This window comes from Ahaetulla prasina, chromosome 5, assembly GCF_028640845.1.
Source record: "Ahaetulla prasina isolate Xishuangbanna chromosome 5, ASM2864084v1, whole genome shotgun sequence".
NCBI classification, from domain to species: Eukaryota; Metazoa; Chordata; class Lepidosauria; order Squamata; family Colubridae; genus Ahaetulla; species Ahaetulla prasina.
In genome coordinates, this window is record NC_080543.1 from 15,556,134 (window position 1) to 15,575,712 (window position 19,579).

Sequence of the window (19,579 nt, forward strand, 5' to 3'; positions counted from 1 at the left end):
GTGACCAAAACTGAATGCAGTATTCCAAGTGTGGCCTTACCAAGGCATTATAAAGTGATATTAACATTTATTAAATGAATGTGGACTGTTTACAGAAGTGAGTGGGCCAGTATAAAAGAAGTGGTTTTTTCATATAGAGAAAGGCAAATGAGATTTACTTCTTACTGCCATTCAGTACCAATTATGAAGAATTCCCTTGGCTATTTATAGCAAAGTAATAGCCATAGGGATGATATTCATACAGGGGCATAAATGCAAGAAAACTTTTCTGATCAGTAGCTATTGAACTCGGAGAGAATGAATCTTGGTCCCGAGGGGAAAAAAATCAGGCTTTCTATCTCTCTCATCATTTCCATCGTAAATTGGCCTCGTTACACAATGTCACATTTCTATCACTAAGCAAGGAGTACCTGTAACAATAATAAACCTTTTCTCTTACTATGGGATCTTACCTTATGACTGAGCAGTGTATCTTATGATTTATGATGATTGTATTTATGATTACGATCATGCTTTATCACTTGTTGCTTGAATGTACACTGAGAGCTTATACAAATTCTTTTGTATCCAATCACACTTGGCCAATAAAGAATTCTGTTCTATTCTACTCTACTCTACTCTACTCTACTCTACTCTACTCTACTCTACTCTACTCTACTCTGTTCCTATTCTACTCTACTCTACTCTAATCCACTCCACTCCACTCCACTCTATTTCTTACCCTTATCCCTATCCCTATCCTATCCTATCCTATCCTATCCTATCCTATCCTATCCTATCCTATCCTATCCTATCCTATCCTATCCTATCCTCTTGTTTTCCTAGTATATAACCTCTAATCTGTTCTGCTAAGCCCCAACAGTCAGATTCCTAGCACCCAAATTATGTCTCCATTTCTCATAGCAATCCCCTGCCAATTTGCATCAGCTAATTACAGTCCCCTCCGTTATGTAACCAAACAGTAGTAGTGAAATGTATGAATTACTTCCAACTTGTATCTAAATTTGGTAGGCTGCATGACTTACATCTAGATTTAAATAGAAATACCTTTCTGTGGTTATATTCTGTTTCATAGATTGATTAAAATGGAAGTTTATGCGTTTCCTCATTTTCTCTATTAGGGGTTAATTTATTTGTGATATTTTACTACTTCGGCAGAAACACTAGAAAATTGAGCTAGTAAAGGAGAGTGTATATGGGTTTACCTTCCCAGAATGCCTAATGTAATTTTAATGTACCTAATGTTGCAGAAAAGGGAAAACATTAATGTTTCATTTTGAGTAGCAATTAACAATATATGTATTCAGCACACAAGAAAATCATCAGAACTGAAGCTATCATTTCATAATGATGTATGACTAATAAAAGTCTGCATTTGGACCATAAATCATTTTGAAATAGGACACTTTTTAAAGAAAGTTACACGTTGGTATTTGAAGCAGTAAGTTCTACAAAATCATTTGCTTCAAAGTAAGTTACATTTCCTTAGACATTATGTTAACCTCTACACATGTATTAAAACTTACCTTATGAATTATACAGCCCACGATGCATTCCCATTAATAAATATGCCCTCTTTGCATTTTAATTGATTACTTTCTGCGACTTTTCTTTACAAAACAACCTGCATCAAAGCCGACAGTGACGTGATGTCAATAAACGGATGTTTGTAGGAATGACTTTTTAACAAAGTATCTCTGCTTTAAAGGACAAGGAAAAGTTAATGAAAGAGCTTGAACAGATGCAGAACGTTGACCTGGCCCATAGAAGGCGGATTGTCTCCCAGATGCCCCCACAGCTCTTTGAACCCAGCTATAGACGTGCGGAAATCAAAGAAGAATGGCAGAGGGAGCTGGAGGGCGCCTTCGAAGACATGTATACTGGAAATATGAGTAAGCATAATTTAGAACTGTAGATTTTTAACTATATAGAATTTTTCTGAGGGGGTGGGGGAGAAAGGAAGGGGAAGTAGAGAAGGAACAGGAGAGGAGAGATGAAAGTAGGTAGGATGAAAGAAGGGAGGAAGAGGAATGAGAAGAAAAAAGGATTGCTGCGAAGGAAAAAAGATGAAATGGAAGAAAGGCAACCTCGAACATATTTGAATATATTAGGATATAAATTGAAACAGTTAAAAAAGAAGGATGAAAGAGAATGAATACCAATAAAAATGGAGAAATTAGAATTTGAGGACGAAAGAAGATGAGATTTAGTGAAATGAACAAGGAAATATTAGGTTATGAATAAAAACTATGAAAAAAGAATATTTTGGCAAAAATTATAACTAAGTAAAATGTATTTGAATATATTGAATTGTATAAGACATGATATGGCCAATACTCTGTTCATAAATTATGTATGTGTGTAGGGGGGGAATTAAAAAACCAATAAAAGCTTGTTAAAAAAAAAAGAATTTTTCTGAGGGAAATACCATTTCACACTGGTGAAGTCCTGTCACTGCTTCACATAAATTGTCTCTGCACTCCAGAATGAGCATTAAATTTCTGCAGCGCAGGGTTTATTTACGTCCTTCTCCGTATCTTTACAACAGAATCACATAATCGCCATTGTTGTTCTGTGCCTTGTTTCTCCGTGAATAAGAAAGAACTAAGAGGCACCTGGTTTCCCTACCTCATCCTTTGCTTCTAATGTTTAAGATTTGGAAAAAAGAACTCCATTTGGGAATCCCATCTGTTTCCTTTTAGGTGGATGGGTGCTTCACATTTTTAACAGAAATGTATTTAGGGCATAGTTTGACAGTGTTATTCACATGTTGATTCTTAACAGCAGATAATTACCATATGGCTATAAATTGCCTCACCACAACATAATTTTATCTTGGCACAGTTGGCCACGATCAGAAATAAAGGTAGGGGGTTTTTTGGTTGTTTTTTTTTAGTCTATATCCTAGAGCAGTGGTTCTCAACGATGTGGCGACCCCTTTAATGCAATTCCCCACAATGTGGCGACCCCAACCGTAAAATTATTTTCGTTTTGAATTTATCGCGTCTGAAGCCATATTGGCTAGCGATCTGAACTGCTTGCGATTGTCTTGAGGACAGAGGCATTAAAACGGGGACGCCTCCCCTATTAAGTTTATTGTGCCTGAAGCCAGATTAGGCTAGCGATTGGGAGTGATTGCAGCTGGCTTGAGAGGGAGACATCAGAGCAAAGAAGTCTCTCTTTTTTAATTCATCATGCCTGAAGCTGAATTCGGCTAGCGATTTGAAGAGCCTGCAGCTGGCTTGTGGAGTCAACCATTGGAGCGCGGTTCTTCGACTCGCAAGTATACTTCCCATATTTCCGATTGTCTTAGGCGACCCCTGGCAAATCGTCATTCGACCCCCAACGGGGTCCCGACCCACAGGTTGAGAACCGCTGTCCCAAAGCATCATAATATGCCTGGTTACTTTCATTTTGCTTTTTCTTTACGCAGAAATGAAGGGAGATCTTATTTTGCACCTCGATCCACAGCCTTTGCCAGCTCTCTCCGAGGCATCTCAGGATGATGAACTGGAACTTTCCCAGGAACCAGAACCTGTGTGTGAATTGTCTCCAAAGTTGGCAAATGAGATAGAAAACAATGAGCCAAGCGGTAAGAAGAATTCCTAAACCACGTCTGTGTTCACTAAAACAGCAGCATGCAACAGCTCTGTTTGTCAGTGAGACTTTTCTAAAATGGTATAAAACAGCAGCTGGAGAAATTTAGGGTATATGAATATTCTTTATACTTTTTCCAGAAACCTGTCTGCAGTTTTTACATTCAGATTAGTCGATTGTCAAATGCATGAGACAGTATGTCAGAGGGCTCAAAAAGTATAAACTCTGGGCAATATAATTCAGTGAAGCAACAAGACAGCTTTGGCTGATCTCTGACTAAGTAGGATTGGATATAGTTAATCTAGGATAAAAGGCCATTAAAGGATCTCAGGGCTACAGATTAGTTTGGGAAGTTAAAACAGACAAGCAAACATATCATTAGTCCACCACAATTAACCCAGCATGCCAGCTGGTCAATTCAGGCCAGTTTATGTGAACCAATTGTAAAAGTTATTGCTAAGAACCAAAGGTTGCAATCCAGCACTTTGTGATTACAACCCATGCTTGACAACTGGCTATGTTCTTAGTTAAGCAGGATAAAGGTAAAAGTAAAGGTTTCCCCTCGCACATATGTGCTAGTCATTCCCGACTCTAGGGGGCGGTGCTCATCTCTGTTTCAAAGCCAAAGAGCCAGCACTGTCCGAAGACGTCTCCATTGTCATGTGGCCAGCATGACTAAATGCCAAAGTCCCACAGAACCTTCCCATCAAAGGTGGTCCCTAGTTTTCTACTTGCATTTTTTACATGCTTTTGAACTGCTAGATTGGCAGAAGCTGGGACAAGTAACGGGAACTCACGCCGTTAGGTGGCACTAGGGATTCGAACTGCTGAACTGCCGAAGTTTTGATCGGCAAGCTCAGCGTCATAGCCACTGAGCCACCGCATCCCTTGTAAACAGGATAGAAACCTCAATAAAATCAATAAATAAAGCACAGGGTTCCTCTGTTTTGAAGTTAATGCAGGAGGTGCTTAAAAGGTTAGTGGGACAGCAACAAAGCTCCATTGAAAATACAAGCGGGGCCTTCCCAGCTTTGCCAAGGTAGTGCTTCGTACCAGTCAGCTGAATAGGAAGAAAGCCAAGGCGATTCTGCTCCCATGGTGCAGGAAGCTATCTGACTGCATGGCTCTTGCTGGCCTCAATGCTTTCGGCTCAGTTGACCCACAACTTTATCCTGCTCAGAAACTGATTGCTGTCAAATCTTGATAATACCCTGGACTACCATTTCCATATAGTTACCAAGAAAACTCCACGGATGTGGCCAGGTGGTCAGCAGAGATCAAGCTTAAAATTGAGCCAGTTGGATCTTGTGCAGTACTAGACAACACGGCGGCAAGGCTTAGCATACACACTTGGTTTGATTCATGAAATAGCATAATTTGTGATACTGTTTGTTTGGTCAGTAGGGCGTATGGATTAGCACGTTGTATGAATTCTGCCAATACCCTATGAACCTAAGCTGTGCATTTGGGAGAAATCCTTCTGAACTGAAAGATTCACCCAAGTTTTATTTAAAATGCCCATAATATGGCTGTGGCGGTTTGCATTCATCTTTTTGTGACTACAGTAGTAGCCAAAACTGTGGAAACATTTTGGGAAAAGTATATTTTTGAGGTTTGATGGTTAATAACGCCACCTTTTTTGGGAGTTTCAAGATAATCCTATTCCACTGCTAGAATGGCCTAGGAATAGCCCAGATCTTAACCCAATTGAAAATCTATGGAGCCGACTAAGGAAACTTCTTAGTCAGAAGCAATCCAGCAACAAAACCCAGTTAATAAAAGCAATCAGTCAATCTTGGTTTCACATTAGAACAGCTACAGAACTAAAAGACTTGGTTCACTCCATGGGAAGATGTTGCAAGGCCGTAATTCATGCTAAAGGTTACCCAACTAAGTATTAACTGACGTGATAATTTTTGTATATCTCGTTTTTTTCTACGTGTTTCACTTTTCTTCTTTATACTATAACTGCTATTCTAATAGCAAATCCTTCATAAAAGTTATTGCATTACATTCTTGATTAAATTATCTTTCCATTGATATATAATTTTATGGTGCTACTCGCCCCCCAAAAAATAATGTTATTAACTAGTTTTAGAAAATACACTTTTCTCAAAAGGTTTCCACAATTTTGGCCACTACTGTAGCTTTGTGAGTTGCAGTATTTAAGGACTGCAGAATAAAATCCATAATACCCTATTTTTTGGACTATAAGACGTTCCGGACTATAAGACTCATATTAGCTTTAGAGGAGGAAAACAAGGGGAAAAAGAGCCTCTGGGTCTTGTTCTCCACTAGCCGTTTGCCACCACTGCGGCCTGTTTGGCGCTGCCAACTTGGCGCTGCCCATTTGCCACTTCCTATTTGCCGCCGCCCAATTGGTGCAAACAGGTGGTGATAGGCAGTGGCAGTGATCCCCGCCACCTAGAACAGCTGATCAGCACCACACCACACCAACCCCCTCCCCCTGCCACAATATTCATTCTATAAAATATATATATACATTTCCACCCACTTTTGGGGGGGTAGGTAGTGTGTCTTATAGTCCAAAAAATATGGTAATTATTCCCTGCTTACAATGCAGCTGTTAAGGCAGTTTTTCTGAAAAAGAACAGTTTTTAAATGTATTGTGGAAGCAACTTGATATAATATTCATTTTTACAATAACTACGGCCAGAAAGCTACTGCTGCTGCTTCTCATTGCTGCTTTCAAATTACAATTGCAGTTCCTTTTCCTTTTTTTTTTTTTTAGATAGTAAAGTGGAGAAGACATCCCAGCCTCCGGCAAAGCTAGCTCTAAAAAAGTTGCTAAACAAGATACGGAATCAAAAAGACAATTGGACATCAAGATGTGAGTCGGAGGTTCAAAGTGACATTGGGACAATTGAGTCGGGGACCATTTCTAATGGAGGAGAAAAAGCCGATGGATTAGCAACTGTGCCTGAACCTGAATCAAAGCAGGATCCTGCTGCTAAACCTTCTGAAGGTACAGGTTTTTTATCCCTAATTTGCCTGTACATCGGACTTGAGAAACTGACCATAATGATTGATTTATTTAGTGTATGGCAAAATAAAGTGTCAAATAGAATTGCAGTGAGATAGATGTTCTAATTCAATAGCTAAGGACGCTAACCATCTAACTGCTTCTGGGGTGGCTGTGCCAGCGCCTTGAAATTTCCTGAGGGGACATTGAACTATGTGCTCAAGCTATATACTTTGTTCTGATGCACCACAGTTGCCTTGTGGGCTCTCAGCCATTCCCCACTTAAAAGAGCTTTGCCTTAATTCTGGCATGGCCTTTCCTGATTCTATTCAGGTGGCTCCATATTTTTCGGGGCAACTGCATTCCCGTAACTGGTTTTGTTGGATCTGTGTGATGCATTTGGTTGTAGTTATTAAAAACTTCACCATCTTTTTTTTTTTTATTGAAAAAGTTTTACAAAAATTTTTACCACTTAATTCCCCCCCATCCACCCCACCCTCCTCCCTCTCCCTTTCCCCTTCCCCTCCACCCTTTCCCCCACCCCACCCCCAGGATTTCCCAGAGCAAAATACAGGTTATTGCATCTATCAATCATAAGCTAAATTACACCAATAAACCATAATCCATAATCTCTTCTCTCCCTTTGAAGCCTTAACTCCCCTTTCCTTTATAAACAAGTACATTAATACAATAAAATTCTTACAATCACTCTTAAACTATTTAACACTTCAATAAATTTGATTTAAATGTAATCAGTCCAATTTTCCATTCTGGTGTATATCTTTCTTGTAGATTCTTTGAGTACATTAAAGTTTCTGTTTTCTTTCTTAAGTCCATTAAAATTAGTCCAATCAGCAGTGCTGCATCTTCCAATATATCAGTAACGAAAGTCCAACTACCAATATTAAATTTAAAGTCAATTTAGGTCTTATTATTCTTCAAAATAATGTCTTATGTAATCCATCAAATTTATAATTCTGTCACGCTTATTAACAAATAATATCATTTTTCAATCCTTAATACTCCATCTCTTATTCTATTTTTATCATTACTTTAAAAATGTCACCATCTTAAGCCCCATTCTTCATCTAGATCAGGGGTGTCAAACTGACGCCATCACGTGATGTATCGTGACTCCACCCCTGTTCACTAAACTGTGGTTGGGTGGACGTGGCCATCGCGTGAAGCATCCTGCCCGTGGGCCGCGAGTTTGACACCCCTGATCTAGATTGTAAGACAGTGGTATGCTGTTCCAAATTGGTTTCCTTGAGAAATGGAGTGTCTAAAATTTTATGTATTGGAAGGTCTCTATGAGTCCACGGTGTATTTAATCTGATTCTACTCTCAAACTGTCTATTGTTGTCGCTTGTGATCAGGAGGGGCAACGTTAGAAAGAATATGGAGTCATGAGACATATAATGATAATGACTTTTTAAAGAGAAAAACCAAAGAAATCCACTGGCATCTCCAGTTTGTTAACGCTGCAGTGGGAAGGAATTGGGTTTCTGCAACTTAGATTCACAAAGACTTTTGAAGAAGTAAAAAAAGAAAGTATAGAATGTTGATGCATTGTAATTGGATTTTATAAAGAAAAATTGGAAGTATAAATTATTAAACCTCAATATGGTGAACTTCTTTTATATATAAAGAATTTACATGCGTTTATATGCCGTTTAACATATTCTCCGTAAATCCCTTTATATTTTAGTATTCTGCTACCATTTTAAATGTTTAATAATGTATGTTTTGCTTAAATTATTCAGACTATCTGTAATCTAATATTTGTTTATATATTTTAGAGCTTCCAGAAGTATTGGACCATACCATTGTTGCTGAAAACGAACTTATAAAACAAGCACAAGAGCAAACCACTAAAATTAGAAAGGAGTTAGAAAGATTCACACAGGTACAACAATTTTTAGCAATATTAATGTATTCAGAGTTTTTGTAAGATTGTTTTGATTTCATATTTGAAATACTTCAAGTGTTACTTTGATTAGGAATTTCCTTACTTTTCAGAGTATAAGACGCACTTTTCCCCCCCTTAAAAGAGGGTGGAAATGTTGGTGCGTCTTATACACTGAATACAGCCATTTTTGGCCTCCTGAAGTCAAAAACACATAGTGCGCAGAGGCTTTAGGAGGCCTGCAAAGTGCTCTTGTGGACCGGGGAGGGCAAAAACTTATTTTTCTTGCTTACCTCTTTGAAATCTTGGTGCATCTTATACACCAGCGCGTTTTATAGTCTAAAAAATACGGTATATTTAGCGCTGTTATTTTCCAATTGAGTTAATTCCCTTTTTTCCTGTTTTGGGGGCTGCAGAAGACATAGTATTTTTCATATAGTGATATGTTTTACCTCTATCAATACTATTGTATGAAACATAGAATAATAGAGTTGGAAGACACCTTGGAGGTCTTCTAGTCCAACCACCTGCTGGAGGAGAAGACTCTATACCAGGAGTGTCAAACTCAAGGGCCAAATGTGGCCCACAGGGTACCTAGATCTGGCCGCTCTGGAAGACAGCGAAGGACTGGCTCGTGGTGCTTCTGCCAGTGAAAATGAAGCTCAGGAGGGCCACATGCAGCCCTCTCGAGCTCCGTTTCCGCTGACAGAAGGTTGCAGGAGACTATGGCAGTCGAAAACAGAGCTCAGGAGCCCGTTTTCAGTGGCAGAGCGCTCGGGCCACCACAGACGTCCTCAATATGAGTCACATCAAGCTGGCCACGCCCACCCTGGCCGTCAAACACAATCCTGATGTGACCCTCCAATGAAATTGAATTTGACACCCCTACTCTATACCATTTCAGACCAGTGGTTGTCCAGTTTCTTTTTTGAAAGCCTCCAGTGATGGAGTACCCACAACCTCTGGAAGCAAAGCTGTTCCATTGGTTGGTTGCTCTCACCGTTAGAAAATTTCCCCTTAGTTCTAGGTAGCTTCTCTCAATGGCTTCCAACCATTGCTTCTTTTTGGTCCTTTGGAAGGACCCCCTCAAATATTGAATGTTTGAATCAATAGCACAGAACTCTTCAAAAATAAAAAAAAATGGAAATACCAAATAATACCTTAATAATACAAATATTAAATAGGTGAAGATAATGACTCTACTGGATCAGGCCAGGCGGTTTTCCTGTAATCTAAAAGTGACATGAAAGGGAGGGATAGCCTCATCCTTTGGGTTCCTTAGTAACGGAAGTTGCCTATAATGGAATGCCTGTGATTTCCTATTTCAGGAAAACTGCCTTAACAGCTACATTTTAAGCAGGGAATATTTAAACCCTTTAATAATTAATCCAACAGCAGTCTAAAGTAGCCTGCAGATACCTTTATCCATTCGGCAATATTAGATAAGCGAAGAAAGAAGCCCACACAGATCTTGAAGAAACAATGAATATTAGTTCATATAAATCGGCATCCACACATTTGAAAAGTCATGATCGTGCAAGCTTAGCAAGTGCAAAAGTCAAGCTTTATAGGCAGAGATCAGATTTAAGCAGCCATATTTAATTCATAAGATTTCTTCCCATAATTCATGAATGTGTTATAAATATAAACAATGCATAGCCAAGCTGTGTATTTCTATGTGTGGTTTCTTTTTGTTTGTTTTTGGCATAACACTTGCGTTATGAAATTCGATTAAATTTTATTTAGGTCTTTTACATTTTGCTTTGTTTGAATTGTACATATGTTTTAATTTGTAGGTTAATTAAATTAAAACAATTATTTTAAAGGAACTGAATGTTGCTAATCCAAATCTTTTGCGCATCACTGTCATAAAAGATGAAGGCAATACAGGTTGTCCTTGATTTATGACCACAATTGGGTCCAGAATAGAATAGAATAGAATTGAATTGATTTTTTTATTGGCCAAGTGTGATTGGACACACAAGGAATTTGTCTTGGTGCATATGCTCTCAGTGTACATAAAAGAAAAGATACCTTCATCAAGGTACAACACTTACAACACTTAACGATAGTCATAGGGTACAGATTTAACAATGATACAACACTTAATGATAGTCATAGGCTACAAATAAACAATCAGGAAACAATCAATATCAATATAAATCATAAGGATACAAGCAACAAAGTTACAGTCATACAGTCATAAGTGGAAGGAGATGAAAGTGGAAGGAGAAAATTTGTCATTAAGCAACACTGTTGCTAAATGAGGCATCATGTGATCACACTGGATTTTACTGTTTTACTACCATGGTCTGTAAGTGAATCACTGCAGCCCTTAAATGAATCAGGCTTCCCCCATTGACTTTACTTGTGGGAAGTCATTTGGGAAGATTGCAAATTGTGATCAAGTGACCGCAAGACACTGCAACTGTCATAAATCTGAGCTGGTTTGCCAAGCATCCCAATTGTGATCACATGACTGCAAGGTGAGGCAGTAATCCTAACTTTTGACGATGGGCCATGTCACTTTTTTCAGTGCCATCCTAACTTTGAACTATCATTAAAGCAATAGTTGTAAATCAAGGACTATCTGTAACAATTGCCTGTTTATATACAAGTCTCCTGTAGTCTCTTGTTAAAACAAGATGGGAATCTGGATGAATAATGGTTAAAAAAAAAGCATTAATGCTCTCCTAGCAATATATTTTAACATTTGTGCCATGTATTATTTGGAGAAACCTTGAGTTCTCCTGCCATTAACATAAGGCTACTCTTTATTTGACTAGACTGCTGAGCAACAACTGCAGCAAACAACAGAGCGAAAAATACAACTAGAAATTGATTTTCTGAAGGCCATAGTGCAACACCAAGAGCAGGAAGCTAAGACAGAGCAAGAAAAGAAAGAACAAGAACGTCAAACAGAACAAAATGTTTTTGATTCTGTTGTGCATCAGAAACAGGATGCAGAATACAAGGTACAAGTCATACAAGTAAATAATGGGGTCGTAGAGATTATTTTCCGTGCTCATGGTAATTTTATAAAGTAGTGGCCAGATTTGACAAGGTTTTTGTAAGCCTAGTGCTTGAGTTGACAAGACAACCAGGGATTCTAGTGCATCTGCAGACGAGTTTCATGGCACCCACTGTTGTGGTCCACCAGCAGCCTGCGGAGCTGGCAGTGGAGTTGGACAACTATGAGGCTGAAGAAGAACATGGGCCAATCTTGGAGGCTTGGGAAGGCCCAGACGAGGGCTCTGCATCGGAGGCAGAGATAGGGCCAGCGCCATTGGGGAGTGATGTGTTGACTCTGGAGCCTCCAGAGGCTAACAATAGAGAGGCAGAGGAATAGGAGGAGCCTGTTCCTAGTGCACGCATGAGAAGAGCTGCCAGAAGGCAAGAGCAGCTCAAGCAAAGAGGATGACTCAAGAGTAAGGCCAAGCGATAATTGGCCCCTCCCATAAGGCTTAAAAGACTAGCTATGGTTCTTTTGCTCTTTGTCAGAAAACAACATTGCTAGACTTGTTTCTTGTCTTGCTGCATTTATTTCTTGTTGGCATCTTCTGCTTCTGAACTTTTGCCAAGAAAAGCCTTTGGTAGTTTGCCTAATTAGACCAAGGTTGGTGATAAGAATGAAGAATTGTGTTATGAAGAATTTACTTTGAATTAGTTTGGACGACACTGAGAATGAGTTTAATTCTCAGCTGTTCTAATAAAGTCTGTTTGTTTTCGAACTGATTATAATACCTACTTGGGCCTGGGTCACAACACCCACCAGGAATTGGGTGGCATATATACTTAGTATATTATTAACATTAGTTTTAGAGCCTTCATATTAAGAAAGTTTTAAATTAAAAAAAACCTAATAAAGTCAGTATTTAAAATTTGTTGCCTCCCATGATGAACTAGAATTGCTAAACTTTGTGATATTGTCATTAGATGGGGAAGAATAACCTAATAAGTGCATTTCCAGCAGACCTGCCTTTTTAAACCGTTCTTTGGGATATACTAGAATTAGAATTTAATAAAGAGAGATGGAAACTTGCAATGTAAACTAGGATGGAATAATGTAACAATCAAGGAAGCTTTATTATGTTTCTGAGCCTAGGGTGCTGAATCCATTAAGGCAGGGGTCTGCAAACTTGGCTCTTTTAAGACTTGTGGACTTCAACTCCCAGAGTTCCTCAGTCAGCTTTGTTGAAGTCCACGAGTCTTAAAAGAGCCAAGTTTGCAGACCCCTGCATTAAGGCACCTGTTTGCTGGCTGTATTTACTAACTGGCCAAGTATATTGGCTGCTATGTGTATTTATTTTGAATGTTTTTATTTTGTTATTTTTAGTATTTTAATTGTAATATATTTTTTTGAATTCTACGCTGCCAGAGTCATTGACTGAGATGGGCGACTATAGAAATTGAATGAATGAATGGGAAAGTGAGTAAGTAAGTAAGTTTCCTGCTCACTGGAACATTCCCCAAGAATATTGTATGCTGTGACAATTTATTACACATGCATTCATTTATAATATTTATATAGCTGCCCATTAGTCATGATTGCGCAGCATACAATAAAAAAGCATAAAACAATATAAAAAGAATTAACAAATTAAAAATACTAAAATTATTATTACAAAGCAAGAAGAGGACAACAAATATTGGCGCATTGGAGTCACCTCAGCAACTGGTCATTTCTTTGGGACTCCCACGCTTGATGGCATAATCTAGTTTTCAGGAAACTTGCAAAGAATTAACCGGGATGGAGCCAACCTCACTTTGCTTTAGGAAATTGCTTTGGCAGAAAAATTATATTTCTCCACAGATCTATTGCAATGCATTATTTTTTTGAATAGTGTTTGAAGTTACTTGGTTTCCGGTTTGATTAATTGTTTTAATTTAATTTAATTTAATTTAATTTTTCTTTAGACTGACATTGCCCTGGAGCCACAGGGATCCTTTTTCCCCAAAGAGGATGACCATCTAAAGAGGATTCATGATTGTCAGCAACGTCTGTTGGTGCAAAACAGGTGGGATTTTTTTTGATATTTTTTTTTGGTGTTTGGAAGGGTCAAAATATAAATTCTGGGGTTGCTTAATAGCACTTTTTCTTTGATACTTAGAATACTGTTCTGTTTTGATCAAATAATATGCATATTGTTTCAGGATGCATCAAGAATCAGTTGATGAAGCCAGAAGAAAATTGGAAGAATATCAGAATAAACTGCAACAGAGATTTCAGTCAGTTTCCAGGGCGCTGTTAAATCCCGTAGACAGACTTGCACACCTGAATTCCTTCCCTGATCCATTGTCACAAGCACAGGAGTTGCATCAACCAGAGGCAATTAAAGCAACGGCTTACAAGCCACCCGAGAAGGTTTCCGTTCCAGAACCAATACCATCGTGGCAGAAAAACAAGGATCAGGGGCAAGCTCAGCCCACGGTTGATTCTGAAAAGCAAATGCAGGTAAATCAAAGATGTTTTCATTTGGCGCCAGGATCCCCTTCACATCAAGAGAAAGATGAACCGGATGTATTGGGAACAACTGTGGCACATTCATTGGAATTTCACAAGATGTCTGGATCGTTATTGCCAAAACCTGAGGCTACCTCGGCTACCACCCAACCTGTTGCTCGTATTCCAAATGTCCAATTCGTTTTACCTGCAGGTGATGCTCGGGGGCCTTCAGAAACCCTCTTGTCTGAAGCACTCCCACCTGACACACCTCCAGCTGAAAAGATTCTTTTGCCAACCTTCTTAAAGCACCAAGATATTCCCGGAGAGAATAGGATAAACACAGTTTCGAACCAGAGCCGCCATCTCCCTTTGCATTCGACTTCTTCCTCGCCGCCTCCCATAACAGCTCAGATCAAGGGCATCCAGGAGTCCCCCTCGGCATCGAAAAAGGGACACGAGGTTTTGTCCAGTTGTTCCGATATAGTAGAGTTAAGAGACCACCTGCTGGCTTCCTCCGAGAGCATTGAAGTTCAGCAGGAGCACTTGAAAGATCTGCAGGAACGCCTGGATGAGCAGCGGGAAACCCTTCTGTTTCGCCAGAAAATACAAGAGGACATGCTGCTCCAGAGGCATGCCCAGCTGAAGCAGAAGATGGAGCAACAGCAAGAAGCATTAAAAGACATTATTAAACGGGTAGGCTTTTTAGTACAAGGGTGTCTCATCAGGGTAATTCTGAAAGAGAAACTGTCCTTTCTAAGTTGTCTTTCCATTGTTAGTTGACATGTAAAACTCTCATTTGCTTCTAATGGGTCCTCCATACAGTAGTAGCCAAAATTGTGGAAACCTTTTGGGAAAAGTATATTTTCTAAAACCTAGCTAATAGCACCACTTTTTTTGGGGGGGGTGTAATATCATAAAATTATATATCAATGGAAAGATAATTTAATCAAGAATGTAATGCAATAACCTTTATGAAGGATTTGTTATTAGAATAGCAGTTACAGTATAAAGAAGACAAGTGAAACACTTAGAAAAAAACGAGATACACAAAAATTATCACCATGTCAGTTAATACTTAGTTGGGTAACCTTTAGTATGAATTACAGCCTTACAACATCTTAGAGTGAACCAGTCTTTTAGTTCTGCAGCTGTTATAATGTGAAACCAAGGTTGAATGATGGCTTCTATTAACTGGGTTTTATTGCTGGGTCACTTCTGACTACCAAGTTTCTTTAGTCAGCTCCATAGATTTTCCATTGGGTTAAGGTCTGGGCTATTCCCAGACATTCCAGCAGTGGAATAGGATTATCTTAAAACTTCCCCAAAAAGTGGTATTATTAGCCTTCAAACCTCAAAAATACACTTTTCCTAAAAGGTTTCCACAATTTTGGCCCCTACTGCTCAATTGAAAAGCTGACTTCAGTTGCTCTGCAATTTCTGGATATTTTGAAATAGGGAAATTTCATTTTCCTTGGTCTTCCAAGTTAACTTCCAGTCAAATTTAACTTTTTGGAAGCAATTATCTATCTTATCCATTGCATTTTTGAAAAACTGGTTACCTTTAGTGCATTTTCTCTCTCCTACCGTCAGAAAAGACAGGTTGTAGTTAAGTAACAAATCAGCAGAGGGAATTTAATGTGACGCGTAGCTTTCAGCCCTAGAACCACTTCTTATGTAATTCTGTTAAATGCAACAACTATCTTTTAACTCCAGGGTCGGTTACTCTTTCAGTAGTGGGTGTTGTGTTACATGTGGGGCACTAATGTTTTCAAACAAAATCCAAAATTGCCAATATTTCAAAAGATTTGATGTAGGATCACAGGTTTTACAATATTCGCTGCCCATGAAATTTGAAGCGTTTTTAAAATCCATTGTATATTTTAAAATGTTTTGAAGGTCTTGGAGAGATAGCTATGTATACTTGTGCAGGGGTGTCAAACTTGATTTCATTTGAGGGCCACATCAGGGTTGTGTTTGACCTTGGGGGTGGGGGGAGTGGCCAAGATAGTCATGGCCAGCTTGATGTCACTCATTGAGGCTCCATTTTCGGCTGTGACGGCCTCCTGCAACCCTCTGCCAGTGAAAACAGGGTGAGGTGCATGGCCCTCCCGAGCTCCATTTTCACTGGCAGAGTATTGTAGGAGGCTGCCACAGCCAAAAATGGAGCCTGGGAGGCCTGCATGGGGCCCACCCGAGCTCTGTTTTCACTGGCAGAGCCACTGCAGGCTGGTCCTTCAGTGTTTCCAGGGTGGGCCCGCGGGCCAGATCTAAGCCGGATCCATCCCGTGGGCCTTGAGTTTGACACGGTTATATGTGTTATGGTCATCCAATTGCCCATACTCAAAGTTTAAAACTTTGAACATTTTAAAAAACAACAACTAGAGGTTCATCTAATAAAACCCACCATCTTCTTAGTCTCGAGAAGGTTGGATGATTTTTTTAACCCAAACCTGGTTTAGCAACATGGCTATAGAATGAAGGAAAGTCGCCTTGTGTGATCAGACATTACTCTCAGTACATTGGACATTTACATCAGAAAAGACGTCATTTTCTTTTTTACAGGTTACGCAGTTAAGACCATGCAGCGATATGACAGAGGCGAAACCCGACAGCCTCAATTTGCTGAGTGTCCTCCTTAACGAAGCAGAAGATGGCAACCCGAAGCAGGTTCACTTCGATGATACGAACAACCACGCGGAAAATGATTCTTTGTTTCAAGAAGTGAATTCAGTGGAACAAACGGGTAAAGAGCTTGTTGAATGTTGTGGTGGGTGTTGGATTGCTTTCTTTGTTTTACTGGTTCTTCTTAAATATTTTGGCTGAGATTCTTCTGATGGAAATGGACAAGTGTAAATGTGTGTTTCTAGCTCAGTAACCCTGTCCTGTCCAATTTCCTTTCCATTATGGTCTGTTTTTGAAACTGAAGAGCCTTCATAACAGACAATTTCACTGGAGATACATTATAATGGTTTGAGTTTAGGTCAGACCATTGTCACTTTTGTCTTCACAGTCAGTACAGCATATGGAGGAATGGTAGAATGGATGAATGAATGAATGAATGAATGAATGGTGGAAGGAATGGTTGAATGAATGAATGAGTGAGTGAGTGAGTGAGTGAGTGAGTGAATGAATGAATGAATGAATATTTAAAAACCCCTTACATCCTGGATATAAACTGTTTCAACTCCTACCCTGAAAACGACTAGACAACAAGAACAGTTTTTCCCCAAACGCCATCACTCTGCTAAACAAATAATTCTCTGAACACTGTCAAACTATTTACTAAATCTGCACTACTATTAATTTTTTCATCATTTCCATCACCCATCTCCTTCCATTTATGACTATATGACTTTGTTGCTTGTAGCCTTATAATTTATATTGATATTGATTGTTTCCTGATTGCTTATTTATACCCTATGACTATCATTAAGTATTGTATCTTATGATTCTTGATGAACATATCTTTTCTTTTATGTACACTGAGAGCATATGCACCAAGACAAATTCCTTGTGTGTCCAATCACACTTGGCCAATAAAAAATTCTTCCTGTCTGTCTGTCTGTCTGTCTGTTAGTCTATCTATATCTATCTATCTATCTATCTATCTATCTATCTATCTATCTATCTATCTATGAATGAATGAACAAACGGTGGAAGGAATGGTTGAATGAATGAATGATGGAATGAATGAGTGTCAAATTTCAGGATACAAAGAGCATCTTATTGGAGATGTATTCCTTGTTACCAAAGTTGATAAACTACAGTCCAGTAAAAGTAAAAAGCTCAACTGAATCTTTACAGAGAGAAATAGATCTGCTAAGAACTATTTCTATAGCTGATGATAAATTTATCTCTGGTGCAGAAACTCTCATGCAAAGCAATAGCATCATCATTATTATCATCATACCAATAAGAGGAGGGAAGAAAGAAGATAATAAGGATAAATAATAATATTACAGCCATACTACATGGGTAAATACACATAGATACACACATCAATTTTGTTATCCTTATATTGCAGGGAGAACAGCTTTCTTCACACACAAAAATATATATTTAACTGGGAAAGTCTCAGTCCACAGTTCAAGTTTCTATATTACTTTCTATATTACTTTGTCAAATCAATTCTGGATCTGAACATATTTTTACCTTGCAGGGCAATTTCAGAGCATGTGGTCTAGAGAAGAGAAACAGAGACTTTCAAAGCCACCTTTGGTCAAAATAAAACCAGGACTCGATTTGAAGCAGCATGAACTTAGTGCTATACAAGAACTTGACACACCAAGGAGCGACAGATTTTCCGCTACAGGTGAATTATGACAGTGTAACGCTAATCAAAAACATGTCTCTTTCTGTATTGAAGAACTTGCTTCATTTCATTGAACTGCAAAAGCATATTGTGGAATGGGCACCCTGGAAGAGATCACCAATATCTCTTTCAATTCAATTCTACCCTTCCTATTTCTTTCCTGTCCTTCAACTTGCCTGATGTTAAACATAGCTCATTTTGGAATACCTGGGCAGTGTTTTTATCAGATTGACATTGTGACTTATTGTCAGAGTATGAATATTCATAGATTGGAATAGACATAGTAACAGGTCAGCCAACATGGACTGTTTGGATAGACATGGTAACAGGTCAGCCAATGGGGACTGTTTGGAAACTGAAACAGTTTGGAGACTGGGCGTGGCTCAGCTCTGAGTCTGTGCAAAAGCTGCAAACTAGTCTGCAACTCTGGATCAAAACGGAAACCATTCTCTCCTCTGCTGTTGGTATTATATATTTATTTCATGTGTTGTTATGTATATAAAGAAGTCTTGAATCCTGCTGAATCAGTTACCTGTGTGTGCTTTCTGGATGTGATTGCTGCTGCAAACTCTGATACAGAGTTCTACAGTACAGTTATTGTGCCTTAGTGGTAGCTTGAAGATTGTTTATGTAAAAGCTTTGTGTATGTCCATGAGAAAATGCCCCTTTAGATTAGGAAAAAAGACAGTTTTGCCTTGCTATGATGCACATTTTAGGATACCTTGATCTGTCTCCTGCTTCTTCGTTTTCTCATTAGTCCTATTGATTGTCAAGAACAAGAAAAAAAGATACAATATATTATTGATAGTTGATAGATCACTGATGTATCATTCATAAGATATTGGCATAGATACACTATTGGCAACTTGTGAAAAGCAACATTTAACTAGTTTTTAAAACAAACCCCAAACATAAAAACCCCGTTTTTACCACACAAAATATTACAGGGGAACAGCTGCAAAATATAGCTTTGCTTATTTCTGTAGGAAATGACCAGGCTGACCCCAAGGGAGGGATCAAATGTGTCATAAGTCACCAGTCCCTGTGCGCCTGCAAGAGATTTAAGTCCAGCCCACTTTGAATGCCTCTATTATCTCCCGTGCATTTCCTTTAACCGCCAGTTGGCCAGATTCTTGTCAAGAGCTTCAGTTTGGCAATAAATCTTTATACTCATTTGAACTGCCTGAATCTCCTGATTTCCCCAGTGCTTGACAATTCGTTTGTTTTAAAAGATTTGTCCGGATTACCTATATTGTAAGACCCCACTCTGGCCAGCTAACAAGAGTAATAAAAATACAATAATTTAACGAAACACAACACAGTACAATAGGCAAG

At 38.8% G+C, this 19,579-nt stretch overlaps 1 protein-coding gene across 1 annotated transcript in view; it reads left to right on the forward strand.

The window, feature by feature from the left end:
* Positions 1-19,579, forward strand: part of CEP295 (centrosomal protein 295) — a 64,813-nt gene that overhangs the window by 21,614 nt on the left and 23,620 nt on the right. Inside the window, exons 8-16 of the mRNA XM_058185137.1 lie at positions 1,709-1,892; positions 3,434-3,592; positions 6,350-6,583; positions 8,380-8,486; positions 11,273-11,461; positions 13,404-13,504; positions 13,641-14,625; positions 16,495-16,675; positions 18,092-18,244. Of these exons, the coding sequence (XP_058041120.1) occupies positions 1,709-1,892; positions 3,434-3,592; positions 6,350-6,583; positions 8,380-8,486; positions 11,273-11,461; positions 13,404-13,504; positions 13,641-14,625; positions 16,495-16,675; positions 18,092-18,244 (2,293 nt within the window). The remainder of the gene's footprint in view (positions 1-1,708; positions 1,893-3,433; positions 3,593-6,349; positions 6,584-8,379; positions 8,487-11,272; positions 11,462-13,403; positions 13,505-13,640; positions 14,626-16,494; positions 16,676-18,091; positions 18,245-19,579) is intronic.